The sequence below is a fragment of the Myotis davidii genome, unplaced genomic scaffold (genome assembly GCF_000327345.1).
Source record: "Myotis davidii unplaced genomic scaffold, ASM32734v1 scaffold962, whole genome shotgun sequence".
Taxonomy (NCBI): Eukaryota; Metazoa; Chordata; class Mammalia; order Chiroptera; family Vespertilionidae; genus Myotis; species Myotis davidii.
The window spans coordinates 4,645,280-4,661,335 of record NW_006295559.1 but is presented as its reverse complement, the minus strand read 5'-3'; the positions used below and the strand labels follow the sequence as shown (position 1 = coordinate 4,661,335).

General features: G+C 50.0%; 1 protein-coding gene across 1 annotated transcript in view; it reads right to left on the bottom strand.

The window, feature by feature from the left end:
- Window positions 1-16,056, bottom strand: part of SH3BP5 (SH3-domain binding protein 5 (BTK-associated)) — an 88,083-nt gene that overhangs the window by 54,466 nt on the left and 17,561 nt on the right. Inside the window, exon 2 of the mRNA XM_006770211.2 lies at window positions 14,726-14,788. Within this exon, the coding sequence (XP_006770274.1) occupies window positions 14,726-14,788 (63 nt within the window). The remainder of the gene's footprint in view (window positions 1-14,725; window positions 14,789-16,056) is intronic.

The window sequence follows — 16,056 nt, the reverse complement described above, 5'->3', positions numbered from 1 at the left end:
TTACCAGGCTGGCAGGGGTGTCAGTAAGGGGTGACCAGGATGGGGGGGGGCAGTTAAGGGTGACCAGGCTAGGAGGGGGGGCAGTTAGGCAATTAGGCTGGCAGGGGGGGGCAGTGAGGGGCGACTAGGCTAGCGAGGGGGGCAGTTAGGGGCAATCAGGCCAGTGAGTAGGAGCCATCCTATATAATAAAGCAATAATATGCAAATTAACCCTCACACCCTCACAAGATGGCTGCTTATGACCACACTGGCAGGGGGTTTAGTGAGGGACAACCAAACAAGTGAACAGCAGGGTGGCCAGGCCAGCGGGAGGGGGGAGTGTGAGTGGTGACCAGGCTGGCAAGGCGGAAGCAGTTAGGGGACCAGACAGGCGGGGGCAGTTAGGAGCAACCAGGCCGACAGAGGGGGGGCAGTTGGGAGCAATTAGGCTGGCAGGGGGGGGCAGTGAGGGGCGACTAGGCTAGCGAGGGGGGCGGTTAGGGGCAATCAGGCCCGTGAAGGGGGCAGTGAGGGGCAATCAGGCTGGCAGAGGGGGAGAAGTTAGGGGCGACCAGGCAGGCCGGCAGGCAGGCAGGCAGGTGAGCAGTTAGGAGCTAGCAGTCCAGGATTGTGAGAGGGATGTCCGACTGCTGATTTAGGCCTGATATCCGGGATCAGGCCTAAACCAGCAGTCAGCCATCCCCCAAGGGGTCCCGGATTGGAGAGGGTGCAGGCTGAGCTGAGGGGATGCCCCCCCTCCCTGCACAAATTTCGTGCACCGGGCCTCTAGTTATTCAATAAAGAGCAAAGGGCAGAAAGGAAAGGACCACCATGTGCTGAATGTTCTATGCCAAGTACCGGGCCAGGCACTTTACAAACATCACCTTGTTTAATCCTTAACAGCTCCGCACGATAGGTACTGCTCTCCCCATTTTAGAGAGAAGGAAATGACAGCCCAGAGAAGCTCAACACCGAGCCATGACTGCACGGCTGGTGAGGAAGCAGGAGAGAGTTCAGATCCAGCTCTCCTGAACTCAAAGTCCATGCTTGCTACCATCACCTGCTTTGGCGTTTAAGTCTCTATTGGCCCCAAAATAAGTTTTCCTACTTTTTTTTTTAGCTCCACATTCCATAGAGTTAAAGTGAGGTTTGCTTTAACAAGTTCCAACCTGGGGAGTAGATGCAATTTCTAGCCAATGCATGCGATACCAAGATTCTATTTCCCCAGCGGAGATGTTAACAAAACCAGCGGCATGTTAAGAGCTGCCCAAAGAGCTCTAGAACCTTCCCCTGAATTTATAAAGGGTCTGCCTAACTACTGTACCTTGGGCTCTAGGTTCCACTAATTTTTTTCTAATAGGCATTAAAGCCGTGGCATCATTTTTCTCTCAGACAAAAATGTTAAAGAAGTGGGCAAAGCGGCAAAGAATTCCCTATCACACCACCCTCAGCTCTGCTAAGCACTGGCTCCCTCTTGCTTTTTTTATTGTTGCTGGTTTGTTTAAGGGTCACGGGGAGTTCTAGCCAAAGTCCTTGCTTTGCTGGCTGGTTAACCATTAAAGCAACGAGAAGGCATTGTGAAACGTGGTTGTTTATTAAGTGAATGAAACAGATGTCCCGCAGGCCTCAAAACGAGTCACTGCGCCGACATCTCCGCCACGAGTGTGGCAGTTTTCCAGTGGGGCCCAACATTCTTTGGCACGACTGCCATCGAGAGATGGAGGCTCTGTCCCCTCCTCTTGAACTTGGGGAGCTCAGGATGCTTGGACCAAGAGCCTGTGACAGGGTTGCTACTACGGGACTTCCAAGGCTCAGACAGAAAAGGCCAAGATGTGTCCACCTGGTCATCTCGGGATGCTCACAGTGGGGGAAGCTGGACCCCATGTGGAGGTCAGAGTGCCTGAGACCACCTGCTGGAACGGTCAGATGTAAGCACTCGGGTTGACCACCCCAGCTGAGCTCCCAGCCAAGAGCCAGCATCCACAGGCAGACACAGACATGGGCTTCCTCGGACGTCCAGTCAAGCCTTCGGATGACCACAGCCCCAGCTGACATCTGACCCAACTGCATCAGAGACCCCCGTAAGCAAGAGCCGCCCAGCTGAGCCCTCTCCAAATTCCTGCCCCACAAATCAGGGACAAAATAAAGCAGCGGCTTAAAGCTGTGCTGTTCTGGTGTAACCTACTAGGTAGAAATAGTAACCAGAGCAATAAAAAGGATAGCATCCATTTCATCTCTTCTTCCAATAAAACCAAAAAGCGGGGAAGAGGACATCACATCTGCAGACTCCAAACCTCTCAGGATGAAGCCAGACCCTTTGGCAAGGCTGGCGACAAAGGGGCAGGGTGGGTGAAGACAACCAAACGCCACCTGTCACGCCGCGGTGGAGTCTGATGCCAAATGGCGAAAGAGTCTCCTGAGTGGGCTGGGCTGCGGTTATAACCCCGGATGTTCCTCTCATTGTCTCCCCGCTAACAGCTTCTTTCTGTCACAGCAAACATTCAAAATATCTCTCAGATAATCCAGCAAAACACAGCAAAGGAAAAATCAGGCAAGGAGAGAACAAAACGTTCCCCGCTTCCCTTAAGGAAATGAAGAGCTCTCTAAGAGCCGCTCTGCAAGGGATCAGGAAACCCTCGGTTAAGATGCTTTGCACAAAAGCGAGTCTTTACTGTTGAAATATCTGTGTGGCCACAGGCAGATGAAGCAACTCTCACAGAGGAGGGCCGGGCAGAGGTAAATGGGATGCCCGCCAAAGGATGAGGTTCAGTGGGTGTTTAACTGAGCCGGCCAAACACACACACGCACGCGCTGCTGCGGGAGAGGTCTCCACAATCTACGCTCAGAAGGCAAAACAACAGCTCAAGCTGCCCAAGCGCCGTCAGGAGAGGAGTGGGTAAAAACGCCAGGGCACATTTACCCAATGGAATGCTACTTGGCCGTGAAAAGAAGGATATCTTACCTTCTGCGACAGCACAGAGGGACCTGGAGAGCATTATGCTAGGTGAAATACACCAGTCAGAGAAAGACAAGTACCATGTGATTTCACTTACATGTGGAATCTAATGAACAAACAAAATAGACACAGGCTCACAGATACAGAAAACAGACTGGTAGCTGTTAGAGGGGAGGGGGCTGGCGGGAAAAGGTGAAGGGATTAAGCAAAACAAACAAACAACAAAAAACACAGACAACAGTACGGTGACTACCAGAGGGGAATCGGGGTGGGGAGAGGTAGAAAGGGTAAAGGAGGGTAAATGGTGATGGAAGGAGACTGGAGTTGGGGGGTGAACACACAATACAACATACAGATGATGTATGATAGAACTGTACACCTCAAACCTGTATAATTTATTAACCAGTGTCATTCCAATAAATTCTATTCAAAAAATTTTAAATAAAGAAAAAGAACAGCTCAATACTAAAGGCTACAATCCACAAGAACCACAGCTCCCTACTGCCCCGGGGGTTTGAAGATTCCATCTCCCCCAGGATAGCAACAAGTCCACCGACCCCACAGCCAATCTCCTTGCGATGTGCGGACACCCGAGGACACCCCGGGAGGAGGGGAGGCATCTTTGGAAAACCTGGGGCACAGTCAGGTCACTGTACAAAAGTTTGCTTTACTACAACAGCAAGCGCCTATGTTCCTACAATGGGCTCCGGCTAAGGGGCCGGGAAAGTTGGTGTATTATCTCACTGGCCTTTAGAGCTTAAAAGGAAGACACACTGATTTTTTTTTTGTTAAGGCAACAGGGTCAATATTAGACACCAGATAGCTATTTCTATGGTCTACTCAACAGCCCAAACTAATAACGTTTTGCTAATGTGGCTACAAGTGAATGAGAGTGTGCAAGAGAGCCTGTATGTGCCCACAGGTCTATCCATTTAGAAATGATGCAAGTACTCAAACTCACACATTCTTAATATCTGAAATGCTTCCCACTGTGACATTTTGGTGATGGTTTGTGTGTGCGTATTTCATAAATGAGGGTTTCTTGGCTGCCGACCATCCTAAAATGCCTTTAAGGCACTTTTCATCCCTCCATGAGTGACCACAAGGAGAGCTTAACAACAGAGTCATTCACTACGCAAGCCCACCAACCTCAGGATTTATCTTCAATTAAAGCAGGGACTACCCATCAGAAAAATGTTTCCCACCAGCCTTCAGAGTTCCCAAAATTCCTTTCATAGAAATTTATTTCTTTGGCTCATAAAGACATCTTTTTACAATAATGCTTCATTCTCTCCACCCCCGTTCCCTGCCTATGAAAATGACAAAATATGGTCATTGTAAATAATTGAGAAAACATCAAAAAATGAAAAATTACAATCGCCAGCATTCCTAGCAACTAGCAATCACCACTTGTAACATCTGAGGGTGCATTTTTCCAGAGCCACGCTTCTCAAAACTGTGTGGGAATAAGGGCCCCCACCCCCGCCCACTGTGAATCAACACTTCTGTAGGATACAATAAAAATCAACTAGAAAAGTGAAATGTCACTGGGAAAGCCAGGCAATGTCACTTTTTTTTTGAATTTTTAAACTCTTACTCTCAGTTTCTGTATTGACTTCACCTTACTTGGTAACAAGCAGTTCGCCGTCTGTGGGCCGCGCTATAAATCCCTGTGTCCTAGGCCTTTTCTGGCTCATAGGCACATACTCTCTCACTGACACATGGTCTTATACACACACTACATAGAGTTTTACATACACTTTACAGTTTTATTACCTAATCTTTCCTCCACTAAGTCGACCATGACCATTTGTCCCTATTCACACCCGCCATCCTTTTTCAATGAGAAGGGCCACGATTACAATGCCAGCATCTCCAAGCAGGGCAGACTCTTAGACCTCCGGAAGCGAGGGACTTGGGGCAGGGGAAGGACACAGGTGGTACTTTCCAAATGTCTCAACTGCTGTGCCCAGGGGCGGCCCTGCCTCACAACAGCCCGGGGACTAATGCGATTTCAGGGCCAGCCCTGGGGAAGAGGGACCCGTCTGTTTTCCAGGACACTGTGTAGGACGAAGCCAAGAGTCCACAAGGGCTCTTGATTCTAAGCAAAAGCTCACATCCGTTCATTCCGACATTCATCATACCCCGTGTGCAGACACTGAAGGAGATGCTGTGGACAAAAGATGGGGAGGCCAAGCCCCTCCCTCCAGAGGCCAGATCCTGCGGGGGAGCCAGACAAACAAACGAATGACCATACCACAGCCTGAGGAGCACACAGCAGAGGGAGGTCAGGGTGGTAGGAAGTGCATGAGACAGGGAGTGCTGGGTAAGACAGCCTGGGGGCCCCACGCCCCACAGGTTCTGATTCTGGGTGGGGCCCAGGATGCTCTAATTCTAGCGAGTTCCTGTCGTGCTAAGGCTGCTGGTGCGGGACCACACGCTTTGATGGCACTGCTCTAGAGTGGTAGTTCACAGCCAGACTGGGGACATGCTTGATTGTCACAACCGGGGAGGAGAGGTGCTGTTATCGGCATTTAGGGAGATGCTGCTACGATGCACAAGACAAGCCCCATAAGACAAAGAATTATCCGGCCCACGTCTATGGAGCTCAAGTTGAGTAACTGCTCTGGAGCAAGACACTTGAACTCTATGCCTCAGTTTTGTTATCAGCAAAACGGGGATGATAAACATCTATCTCATAAAGGAGTTCTGAAGTGTGTAGGAAAGGACCTGGCACACAGTAGGCACTCATTATTACCATTAGCTGTCATTACTGGGGAAGGGCAGTTAGGAGACAAACACAGGCAGGAATGGCATTCCAGGATGGATACAAAACTCTTCCTGCAAGCACCCACCACACTGCGCCCTCGCCGCTCTGATCCAGTAACAGCAATAATGTTTGGTAGCTTTCTATGCACCATCATGGGGAAGAAGAAACAGGCCCAGAGACATGAAGCCATCTGCCCAAGGTCACACAGCCAAGAAGGGGCAATCTGTTGCTATTCATCCACTCAAATATCTACTGAGCACCTATTAAGTGCCAGGCAACTCCCCGGAGAAGACAGGTCCTAACGAAGCAGGGGTCACGGGAGACAAACCGATTTGCAGAGCCCAACAGACCAGCCACAGGGCAAAGCCCTGCTGCTCCACTGAATGCAAAGTCCATGCCCCCGTCACCCTGGCCTGCACAAGCCCTCTCTCGGCCCCTTGCCCAGTGCCAGTCACTAACAACAAAAACAACATCACAGCAGGGCCTGGGAAGCAGAGCGGAGCCATCGCCAGCCCCCGTGGCCGGCCTGGCTCCAATGGACGTCTCGCCGGAGCCTGTTCTGCATCTGCACCCAGCGGGCCTCGGCGCTCCCTGCCAGCCCCACCCCCAGGAGACCTCTCCTTCACCAGGCTGCGCAACCATCCCTGCGCCCTTCACACAGCCCCTCCTCTGGTCCTCCAGCCACCCAGGGATGTGGACACGAGTCACGACCCCCCATTTCATAGGTGACAAGACTCATACCAAGGGACCACGTGCCCATAAAAGTCAGCCAACCTCGGATTCTAACCCAACGCCACCGTATATCACCTGATGCCAAGACCCTACCCCCACCCCTTCCCCGTGGCTTTGGCTTTTGTTTTTTGTTTTTCCCTTTTTGACTATAAAGTAGTACCAATTCTATGCACTGATTCAGAAAATAGAGGAAAGTATAGGAACATAAATGTCACTCATGTCCCCTCCCAGGAATACCTGGTGTGTAATCTTTCCCAGGCACAGTCATGCGTATGGACATACTTTAGGGAAGAGCACCAGACTGCTCTCCTGCAATCTGCTCTTCCCCATTCGGACGTTCTGTGTCATCATTTTAAGGCCTAGATTCTATCAGCCACTGCGTGTGCACTGTATTCGTTTATTTAACCAAACCCCTACTGAGAGTCATTCGGATTTATACTTTCCCAACATTTTTAAACAATGCTGCAATGACCATTATCAGACCTATATCCCTGCCCAGTTATTCCCTTAGGATACATTCTTACAAGTGCAATTGCTGGGTCAAAAGTTACCGTCCCTTGCCCTGGCTGGCGTTGCTCAGTGGTTAGAGTGTTGGCTCACACACTGAAGTGTCATGGGTTCATCCCTGGTCAAGGGCATGTGCCTGGATTGTAGGTTCAGTCCTGCCAGTCACTAACAACCATGTGGGAGGCAACCAATCGATGTGTCTCTCTCAGATCGATATCTGTCTCTCTCTGTCTCTCTCGCTCTCTCTCTCTCTCTCTCTCTCTCTCTTCCCTCCCTAACTCCCACTCTCTCTAAAAAATCAATGGAAAAATATCCTCGGGTGAGAATAAAGAGTTACTATCTCTTGACATCCCAGCAGTGGTGAGGGCAGGACTGTACCTGAAGCAGGAAGCCCGAAGCCCTACCTTGCTGATGGCCAAACTTCAGGTCAGGGCTGTGGGGAAGGCAGCAGCCCCAGCCCAGTTCACAGAGGCGCCCAGTCAAAACCTCAGGTGTGTCTGTCTCTACCACCAGCCAATGGCCAGTCAGAGCAACACAGGTCAAGCTGCAGGTGATGTCTGTAGTGTCAGTTCTCTCCGCCTCCACTTCGAGGCTACCTGGGATGTTAATGGACCTCCCAAAGGCTTGGGTCTCCAGGCCTCAACTCTGTGCCTCCTATTCCAGAAGCCCCACCCTGGCTTCCCGAGGAGCCCTGCACGGCCCTCTCACTCCTAACCACATGCTTCATCCCAGCAGTCAGCAAGCTTGGCCAGGGCACAGGCTATGTCCGAGGTTCCCTTGAGGGGCCCACACAGGACTCAGCCCACAGGACGGGCTGTGTGTTTGTGACATGAAGGCCCCTAGGCCACTGTTCACTTGAACCAGGTCTCACCTGGGTACAAAGAGGTCAGGGCCCCTCCCAGCCCAGACTGGGCAGTTTCAAGGAACAGTTATTCCTCACTTCCCCTCATCCATGTATCACTTCACACTCTCTACAGCGGTTCTCAACCTGTGGATTGCGACCCTTTTGGCGGTCGAACGACCCTTTAACAGGGGTCGCCTAAGATGATCCTGCATATCAGATATTTACATCACGATACATAACAGCAGCAACATGACAGTTATGAAGTAGCAACGAAAATAATTTTATGGTTGGGTCACAACATGAGGAACTGTATTTAAAGGGCCAGAAGGTTGGGAACCACTGCTCTAGTACTTTCTCCAAAACACAAGTCTTATAGGGCCTTCCCCCAGCACACATCTAGTCATTCACACTACACACACACACCACACACTATACACACCAGACACAATACACACACTGCAAACAATATATACCACACACATACCACACGTACCACACACACACCACCCACACGACCCACAAACCACATACACACAACACACACACAATACACGCACCCCACACCTCACGGGCCTTAAAGGCCAAGGTGCTAAGATGTGACAACATTATCTTTTCAGGAAAGAATTTCTCTCTTCCCCTACTGGTGTTGAAATTCATTGGAGAGAGGCCCTCCCAATCCACCCCTTCCTTTGCTCTCCTGCCCCCAAGTTTCCAAGCTCAAAATTGTATTTTTAAGCCCTGACAGGTCTAGCTCAGTGGCTAGAGCGTCGGCCTGCGGACTGAAGGGGCCCGGGGTCAATTCCGGTCAAGGGCATGTACCTTGGTTGCGAGTACACCCCCAGTGGGAGGTGTGCAGGACGATGTTCCTCTCATCGATGTTTCTAACTCTCTATCTCTCTCCCTTCCTCTCTGTAAAAAATCAATAATTTTTTTTTTAAAAAAAACCTGTATCTTTAAGAGAAAATGTCTGCTGGTGTCTGGAAGGGGGAAAGGCAGATTCTGGGCACAGGCCTTAGGAAAGTTTGGGGAACACAGAAGTCCAGCATCCGAGGAGGGCAGAGCACAAACACTCACCACTAACAGCTCTCCTCCCGGGAAGGGCAGGCTGGTTCCTCCTCCTCCTCCTCCTCCTTCTCCTCCTCCTCCTCCTCCTCCTCACCTGAATAACCCATTTCTCTCTCTGAATCTCTCCTCCTCTTCTATCCATCACTCCCCGACCCCCAGCACACCAGTTAGTTAGTTCCCCCTTTGCTTGGTCCTCAACCAGGTCAGACCTTCAGCTTAGCACTGGCCAATCCCTCGGCTGGAATGCTCTTCCCCACATGGCCCGGAGGCTCACTCTCTCCAGAGGTGCTTTCAGGGAATTCTTTCCCACCCCTTACATAGACCACTGAGCCCCTCCTCCCTGCCCTCTCCCCCCAACGCCCACACGGCCCAGGCCCCTCCTGACTTTTCCTCCTTAGCACGTATCACCATGTGACTATCGTGGGGTTCACTGTTAACTGCATCTCCTCCCTCCACAATGTAAGACAGTTCTGGTGTGCAGGAGGCAGCTGATCAATGTTTCTCCTCCCTCCACAATGTAAGACAGTTCTATCCATTCTCTTCACTGCTTTCTCTCCCGTCACCTAAAACTGCCCTTAGCGCATAGTAGATGCTCAATAAATACTCAAGAATGTATCTGTGGGAAAATGCGCTTACTTTCTTAATTTGAAACATCAGGCTTATATCCAAGGGCCTCTCTGGTTAAAAGGTTATTCCCTTCAAGAGTTTGAAAGGCTGCCCTCCCGATAGCAATCAGAGTGCAAAGGGGACACAGCTCTGTTCAAACAAGGTCAGAGGCAAAGTGAGCTTGCAGGAGGAGGCAGCCGTCCAACTGGCGACATGCAGGTGGCTGGCATCCAGAGGCCTCCTGGTAACCTCTGATTTAAAGAGAAAGAGGAGGAGGAGGAGGAGGAGGGGGAAGAGGAAGAAGAAGAGGAGGAGGCGGGGGAGAAAAAGGATGGGACCCTAAAGGTGAACCCAGGCCTGCACCTCGGCCTATGGCTGCCCAGAGACAACCAAGCCACGCTCTGTGAGCAAAGCAGCAGCCGCCACAAACCCGGTCACCAAGTCACTTTAATCAGAGTCGGACAAAGCCAGGAGGAGTGCTAGGCCCTCCAGGTAATATTCAAAAAGTAAAGGCAAGCCCTGACCAGTTTGGCTCAGTGGATAGAGCATCGGCCTGCGGACTGAAAGGTCCCGGGTTCGATTCCGTTCAAGGGCATGTACCTGGGTTGCGGGCACATCCCCAGTGGGACGTGTGCAGGAGGCAGCTGATCAATGTTTCTCTCGTCGATGTTTCTACCTCTCTATCCCTCTCCCTTCCTCTCTGTAAAAAATCCATAAAATATATATTTTTTTAAAAGTAAAGGCAAAGGAAATGTGGACAGTGTAAGACCTCCTCCAGGCTGGGGGATAGGGGAGGCTAGGGGACTGTCTAGGGTGGGGGGGAAAATGGACACATATGTAATACCCTTTGTAATAAAAAATAAAAATAAAAAAAAGACCTCCTCCAGGGGCTTCAGAATCATTTCAGGCCAATCCTCACTCTTACAGATTCCACACTCATTACGATTTACTGATTCCCCATCAGCATTCGTGTGCTTCTGCACTCATCCGTGGACGTGCAGGGAGCGGACATGCAGAGTCACCCAACGCACATGCTCCCGGCCGAGGTCAAGCAAAGACCCTCCGCTTCTGATTCCCGCTCTCGCACCGTGAACAGTATCCTTCCCGCGGTCCATTTAGTGCCTCAGTTTCTGTGTTTTTTGTTGGTGATTCTGCTGTTTAACCGGCCTGCAAGCCTAGCGCTAACGTGTTGTCCGGTGCTCGGCAGCCCAAGGAGGCTGTGACGGGTCACAGAGAACTCGGTGTTCAACAGGCTTCATCCAGCCATGAGTCTGTGGCAGCCGTGGGCAAACTATGGCCCGAGGGCCAGATCCGGCCCGTTTGAAATGAATAAAACTATTAAAAAAAAAAGACTGTACCCTTTAATGTAATGATGTTTACTTTGAATTTATATTAGTTCACACAAACACTCCATCCATGCTTTTGTTCCGGCCCTCCGGTCCAGTTTAAGAACCCATTGTGGCCCTCGAGTCAAAAAGTTTGCCCACCCCTGGTCTGTGGTCTTGCCCATGAGTTCAATTAATGAATCAAGAACATACATCATATACGGTGACTTTAAACGGAAACACACATAAAACAAGGTTATGTGTCGATCTGTTGACAAAAACGTGACCAGAGACACAGGAACCGAAGGTGGGGCGAGGGTCCTGCGAGCGCCTGGTCACATCTCCCCTCTGGGAGCAATGGTTCATGATTCCCTGAGTCAATGTCCACAGCTACTTTACAGAAAACTACCACCACGCCTGGGAGGTGTGGGGGTGGCGTGGCCGAGGAGAGGCCCATGGGGGGGAAAGGAGACATATGTAATACTATATGTAACACTTTAAACAATAAAGAATTTTCCCTCTCCCTTCCTCTCTGTAAAAAAAATCAATAAAATATATTTTTTAAAAGAATTTAAAAAATAAAAATTAAAAACTGGGTACATTAAAAAAAGAAAACAACTACCACGAATAACAAGAATCAACTGTGTATCTAAACGCTCTGCTTCCTGTCCCACATCCTCTGGCACCCGCCCTGCGCCTCCCCCGCGGCTCCTGCCATCTGCTCCTCTTTGCACAGGGACTCGGCTGCTGCCGCTTCTGCTCAGCTACCTAGAGGTGCCTCCTCTCTCACAGCCCGTCACCTCCCTCGTCTATGGTAGTTCCTATAATCAGGAATTATCAGCCACCTCTCCTCGCCCACCCCCAACCAAAATGTAAACTCCCTGAGGGCCAGACCTTTGTCTGGCTCATCCACGTGTCTGCAGTGGCCAAAAACGTGCCTGACACAGGCTGGGGCCCAGGGCTTGCCTGAAGCGGGGCAGCCCACCACAGACACAGGGCGACACCCAGCTCCCCGCGGGCCCTGGGAGCACGATGAGCATCCACACAGCCGCACTGGGGCCCAACCCCTCTGCTCCTTTGGGAGCCTCACAGGAAACGCCTACTAGCCCTGGGCTGCCCGGGCCACACGGAGCTACTGAGCGGCCGGTCCAAACCGAGACATGCTGTAGGTGCAAAATATGCACAAGATGCTGAAGTTCATACCAAAATATCTGTAAGATACCTCACTGACTTTTACTACTTAAGATATATTTCTTTATTGATTTCAGAGAGGAAGGGAGAAGGAGAGATAGAAACATCAATGAGAGAGAATCATTGATTGGCTGCCTCCTGCACACCCCCCAACTGGGGATCGAGCCCACAACCCAGGCATGTGCCCTTGGCCAGAATCAAACCGGGGACTCTTCAGTCTGCAGGCCGACACTCTGTCCACTGAGCCAAGCGGGCTAGGGCTGGCTTTTACTATTGATGCCATGTTAAAAGCATGCTATCCGGAACATTCTCGGTTAAATGGAATAAAGTCCCTTCCAGCTGTTTCTTTTTACTTTTTGATGTGGCTCCTAGGGACGTGTTCCTTGCTTACAGAGCTGGCGTTATATTTCTGAGTCCATCTTGGTTCTAATAATACCATGAAAAGGTCAGCCAGCGACACAGGCCAGCTCTGGCCACCGCTCCTCGCTGCTGCCAAGTGCCCTCCAGAGCAGGGCAGGAAACACCTGCCCCGAGGCCTCCCGTGACACACACACCTGAGTACGTTCAGAGAAAGGATGCGGAAATCGGGGCTAAAGGAGTTCAACATATGGAACCATTTTACCCCCAGAAGGTAAGCGTGCACAAGCAGAACAGTGGCTGGCGTCGAGCAGGCATCCAAATACAAATGCTATTTCCAACTAGTCCATTCACATCTGGGACGGGAGGCTATGAGAGCTGGAGGGATACGGACAATGGCCTGGCTCCCTAAAGTCATTGAACCGAGAGGGCACTGTGCCTCGTGTCCCCATCTGAAGAGTCCCCATCTGAAGAGGCAGCCGCCGCCTCCCCTACCTTCCAACGCCGTGCTGCCACTAGAACTTTCTATGATGGTGGAGGTGCTCTCTGCTCTGTCCAACACAGGGGCTACTGAGCTCTTAAAGTGTGGCTACCGTGCCTGAGAAACTGCATTTTTATTCTCATTTCAACTCATTTAATTTCAACTCAAATAGCCACATGTGGTGGTATTGGACAGCACAACATCAGCCTATTGTAACAGAACAGAAAGAGAAAAAGAAAAACACTTTGTAAAAAAACAAAAACACTATAGAAGTGGTAGGGCTTTGGGTGTTGTTTCATGAACTACAAATCTGAGATTCTGAGAGATTTCAATCGCCCAACGAAGAGACTCGATTCGTCCTACGTGCAAAGAATTTAAATAAACACTCAGATTTTACTCCACTTGGGGGAGAAGCGCAGCCAGTGTTCATAGCCACCTACCTTCGCGCTAGAGGGGTTAACCCTTCACACACAGCTCAGAAGACAGGCTTTAATCCCCACTCCCACATCCAGGGCCTCAGCCCTGCAGGCAGGCTGAAGTCGAGGTTGCCAGTGTACTGCTGGTAGATTACCTTCCTACCGCCTGCACCCTCACTTTTAGGGACCAGATGCTTCCTGATGCCCTCTCCACTGCCCTTCCCTGCTATTTCTCCTGCTACAGGAACAGCCAGCAGCTCTCCGCGCTCCTTCAGCTCTGACACCATTCACAGGCTCCCGATACATGCGGGGTCGTTCAGATCTGTTGGTAAAACCAACCACTACTGAAAAGGCAGGGGGACCAATCGGTAACTGTAAAGAATGCTAACCTGGCCCCAGCTGGTCTGGCTCAGTGGATAGTGTCAGCCTGCGGACCAAGGGTCCCTCGGTTCAAACCCAGCCAAGGGCACATATCTGGGTTGCAGACTCTTCCCCGCTGCCCGGGCCCTGGTCAGGGCTCCTGCAGGAGGCAACCAATCGAGGTGAGATGATGTTTCTCTGTCTTTCCCTCTCTCTTCCACTCTCTTTTTAAAAGTGGTTCTCAACCTTCCGAATGCCGCGACCCTTTAATACAGTTCCTCATGTTGTGGTGACCCCCAGTTTCATTGTCACAAATTGAACATAATTAAAGCATAGTGATTAATCACAAAAACAATATGTAATTATATATGTGTTTTCCGATGGTCTTAGGCCACCGCTTCGAAAGGGTCATTCGACCCCCAAAGGGGTCACAACCCACAGGTTGAGAACCGCTGCTTTAAAAGATCAATGGAAAAATATCCTCGGGTGAGGATTAACAACAGCAACAAAGAAGAATGCTAATCTGTTTACACTCAGGTTGGGAGATGTTCGTGAAATTCAAATGAGTTCTGGTCTCTCAAGCTACTTCCCAGCAGGAAATCCCTTCCCAGCCTAAACAGCTTTTCCTCACCATTAAGATGATTATATTCTACACATAAGCCGACAATCCAGAGGTGAGTAGGAATGTCGAAAGGGGGTGAATTCTTAGAGCAGGAAAGTAAAAAAAAAGAAAAGGTTTAAATCTGAAGAAACACGTTTCCAAGTACAGTGTAAGTACCGCCCGAAAGTACTGCAGGGACTTGGTGAGCTCTTTTATGCTGCTCCACTAACGAGGTCAGCTCATTTTCCCCTCAGGTCTGTAGCTCTTCCCCAGACACATTAACTTTAGGGCTTACGCCTGGGTAAAGCCCTTGGTTTGGGCCCCACGGAGCTTCCATGATGAAAAACAACATGTGAAATTAGATCCATGTGTGTTCCACCCACAAGCTGGGCTTGGTGGTGTAGTTGATTCTGTCAGACAGCAGGCTATTGCTCAACTCGGAGGAGGGCACGCCAGCATCCACCCTCCAGCCACTAAAACAAAATTAACCATTCGGGTGTCACTTCAGCAAGGGGCAGGGGCCCGCTTTCTGTACCTCAAGCTCAGTCTCCCGTCGGTTGATGTCATCCGTGGACTGATTTAACTTCTCCAATTCTCCCTAAGGAAGGACAGAGGGAGAAAAAGAGATTTAAGGGATTGTCTTTTGTTTCCAGGATGACTCAGCCCATTGCCTGCAAAATTACTCCAGCACCATTTGTGGGAAGAGGGACGAGTCAGTATTAACTCCCAAGGAAAATAGTTGAGCCTTGGCCGGAAGAGCAAATGCATGTCAGCAATTCTGAAAACTTTATCTTGATCTGCAATGTCAGAAAGTCCCAGAAATTTGTCTTTTCTTAGAAGGTCAAATAGTTACTCCAGGTTTGTGCCTTCAGGTAAAGCCACCTGTTACAATGGTTTTGGAGCCGAATCAAAACAGTACCTTCTTGCTTTGCAGCAAGAACTTTGCAGAAAAGACAATAAAAGAAAATAAACAAGGCCAAGCCACAAGTATAAACCCAGTGAAATGTTCTCAAAATCAAGGGCACCATTCTGACGTTAACTCATCGGCGGTTGAGTATTTTCCTATAAAGATGAAAATCTTTTCTTTTCAAACTGCCAATTATTCAATCTCCCTAGGTATTTTTTTAACGAGCTTTAAAAAAAAATACCTTTAAATAAACATTTACAAAATGGAATTCTGTACGAAGTAGCCAGCATGAAGTTAACTCATTTTACTCTGCAAACAAAGGATCTTAACAGAATTCCCCTACCAAGAAAACATGGTAGTAGTAGTTCACACTGACGATTTTAATTAATAAGATTTCTAATGCAAACATTTCCCACCTGATCTTTACCTGGCTAATCTGCCAAAACAATTCATTTAAATAGAGACAGCTGAGTTAAATGAGCTTTTAATTGATCTGCGCACTGAGAAACCAATAAGGGCTTCAGGAATTGAAAGATATACTTAAAAGCAATATATTTTTAAGAACGACGTAGGCAAAGGGTAGAAAAACGGTCCTGGCAACGGGATTTGCCGTGCGTTTTGCCTGGCGGGTGAAGAGGTTAAGCTGTCACTCCTAGATCGAGGCTTGGAAATCGGTTTTGAATCATCCCCCTTAGAAATGGAGGTGCGGAGGGCCGGGCCAACCCCCTGGCCTTCTCCCCGCGTCTGCTTTGCGCATCAGTTGTTCCCGATTCCTGTTCACACTCAACCTCACAACAAGGAAAAGCCGGGTTTTAAACCTTCGAGGCCAAGTGCCAGGCTGCGTCCGCGGGGACCATCCACCCTTCAGTTTGGGAACAATGAGCCAACGGAGGAAGATGGCTCGGGCCGGCACCTGCGCCAGGTGAAGGCAGACTCGGCACGCGGGGCGCCGTGCCAGC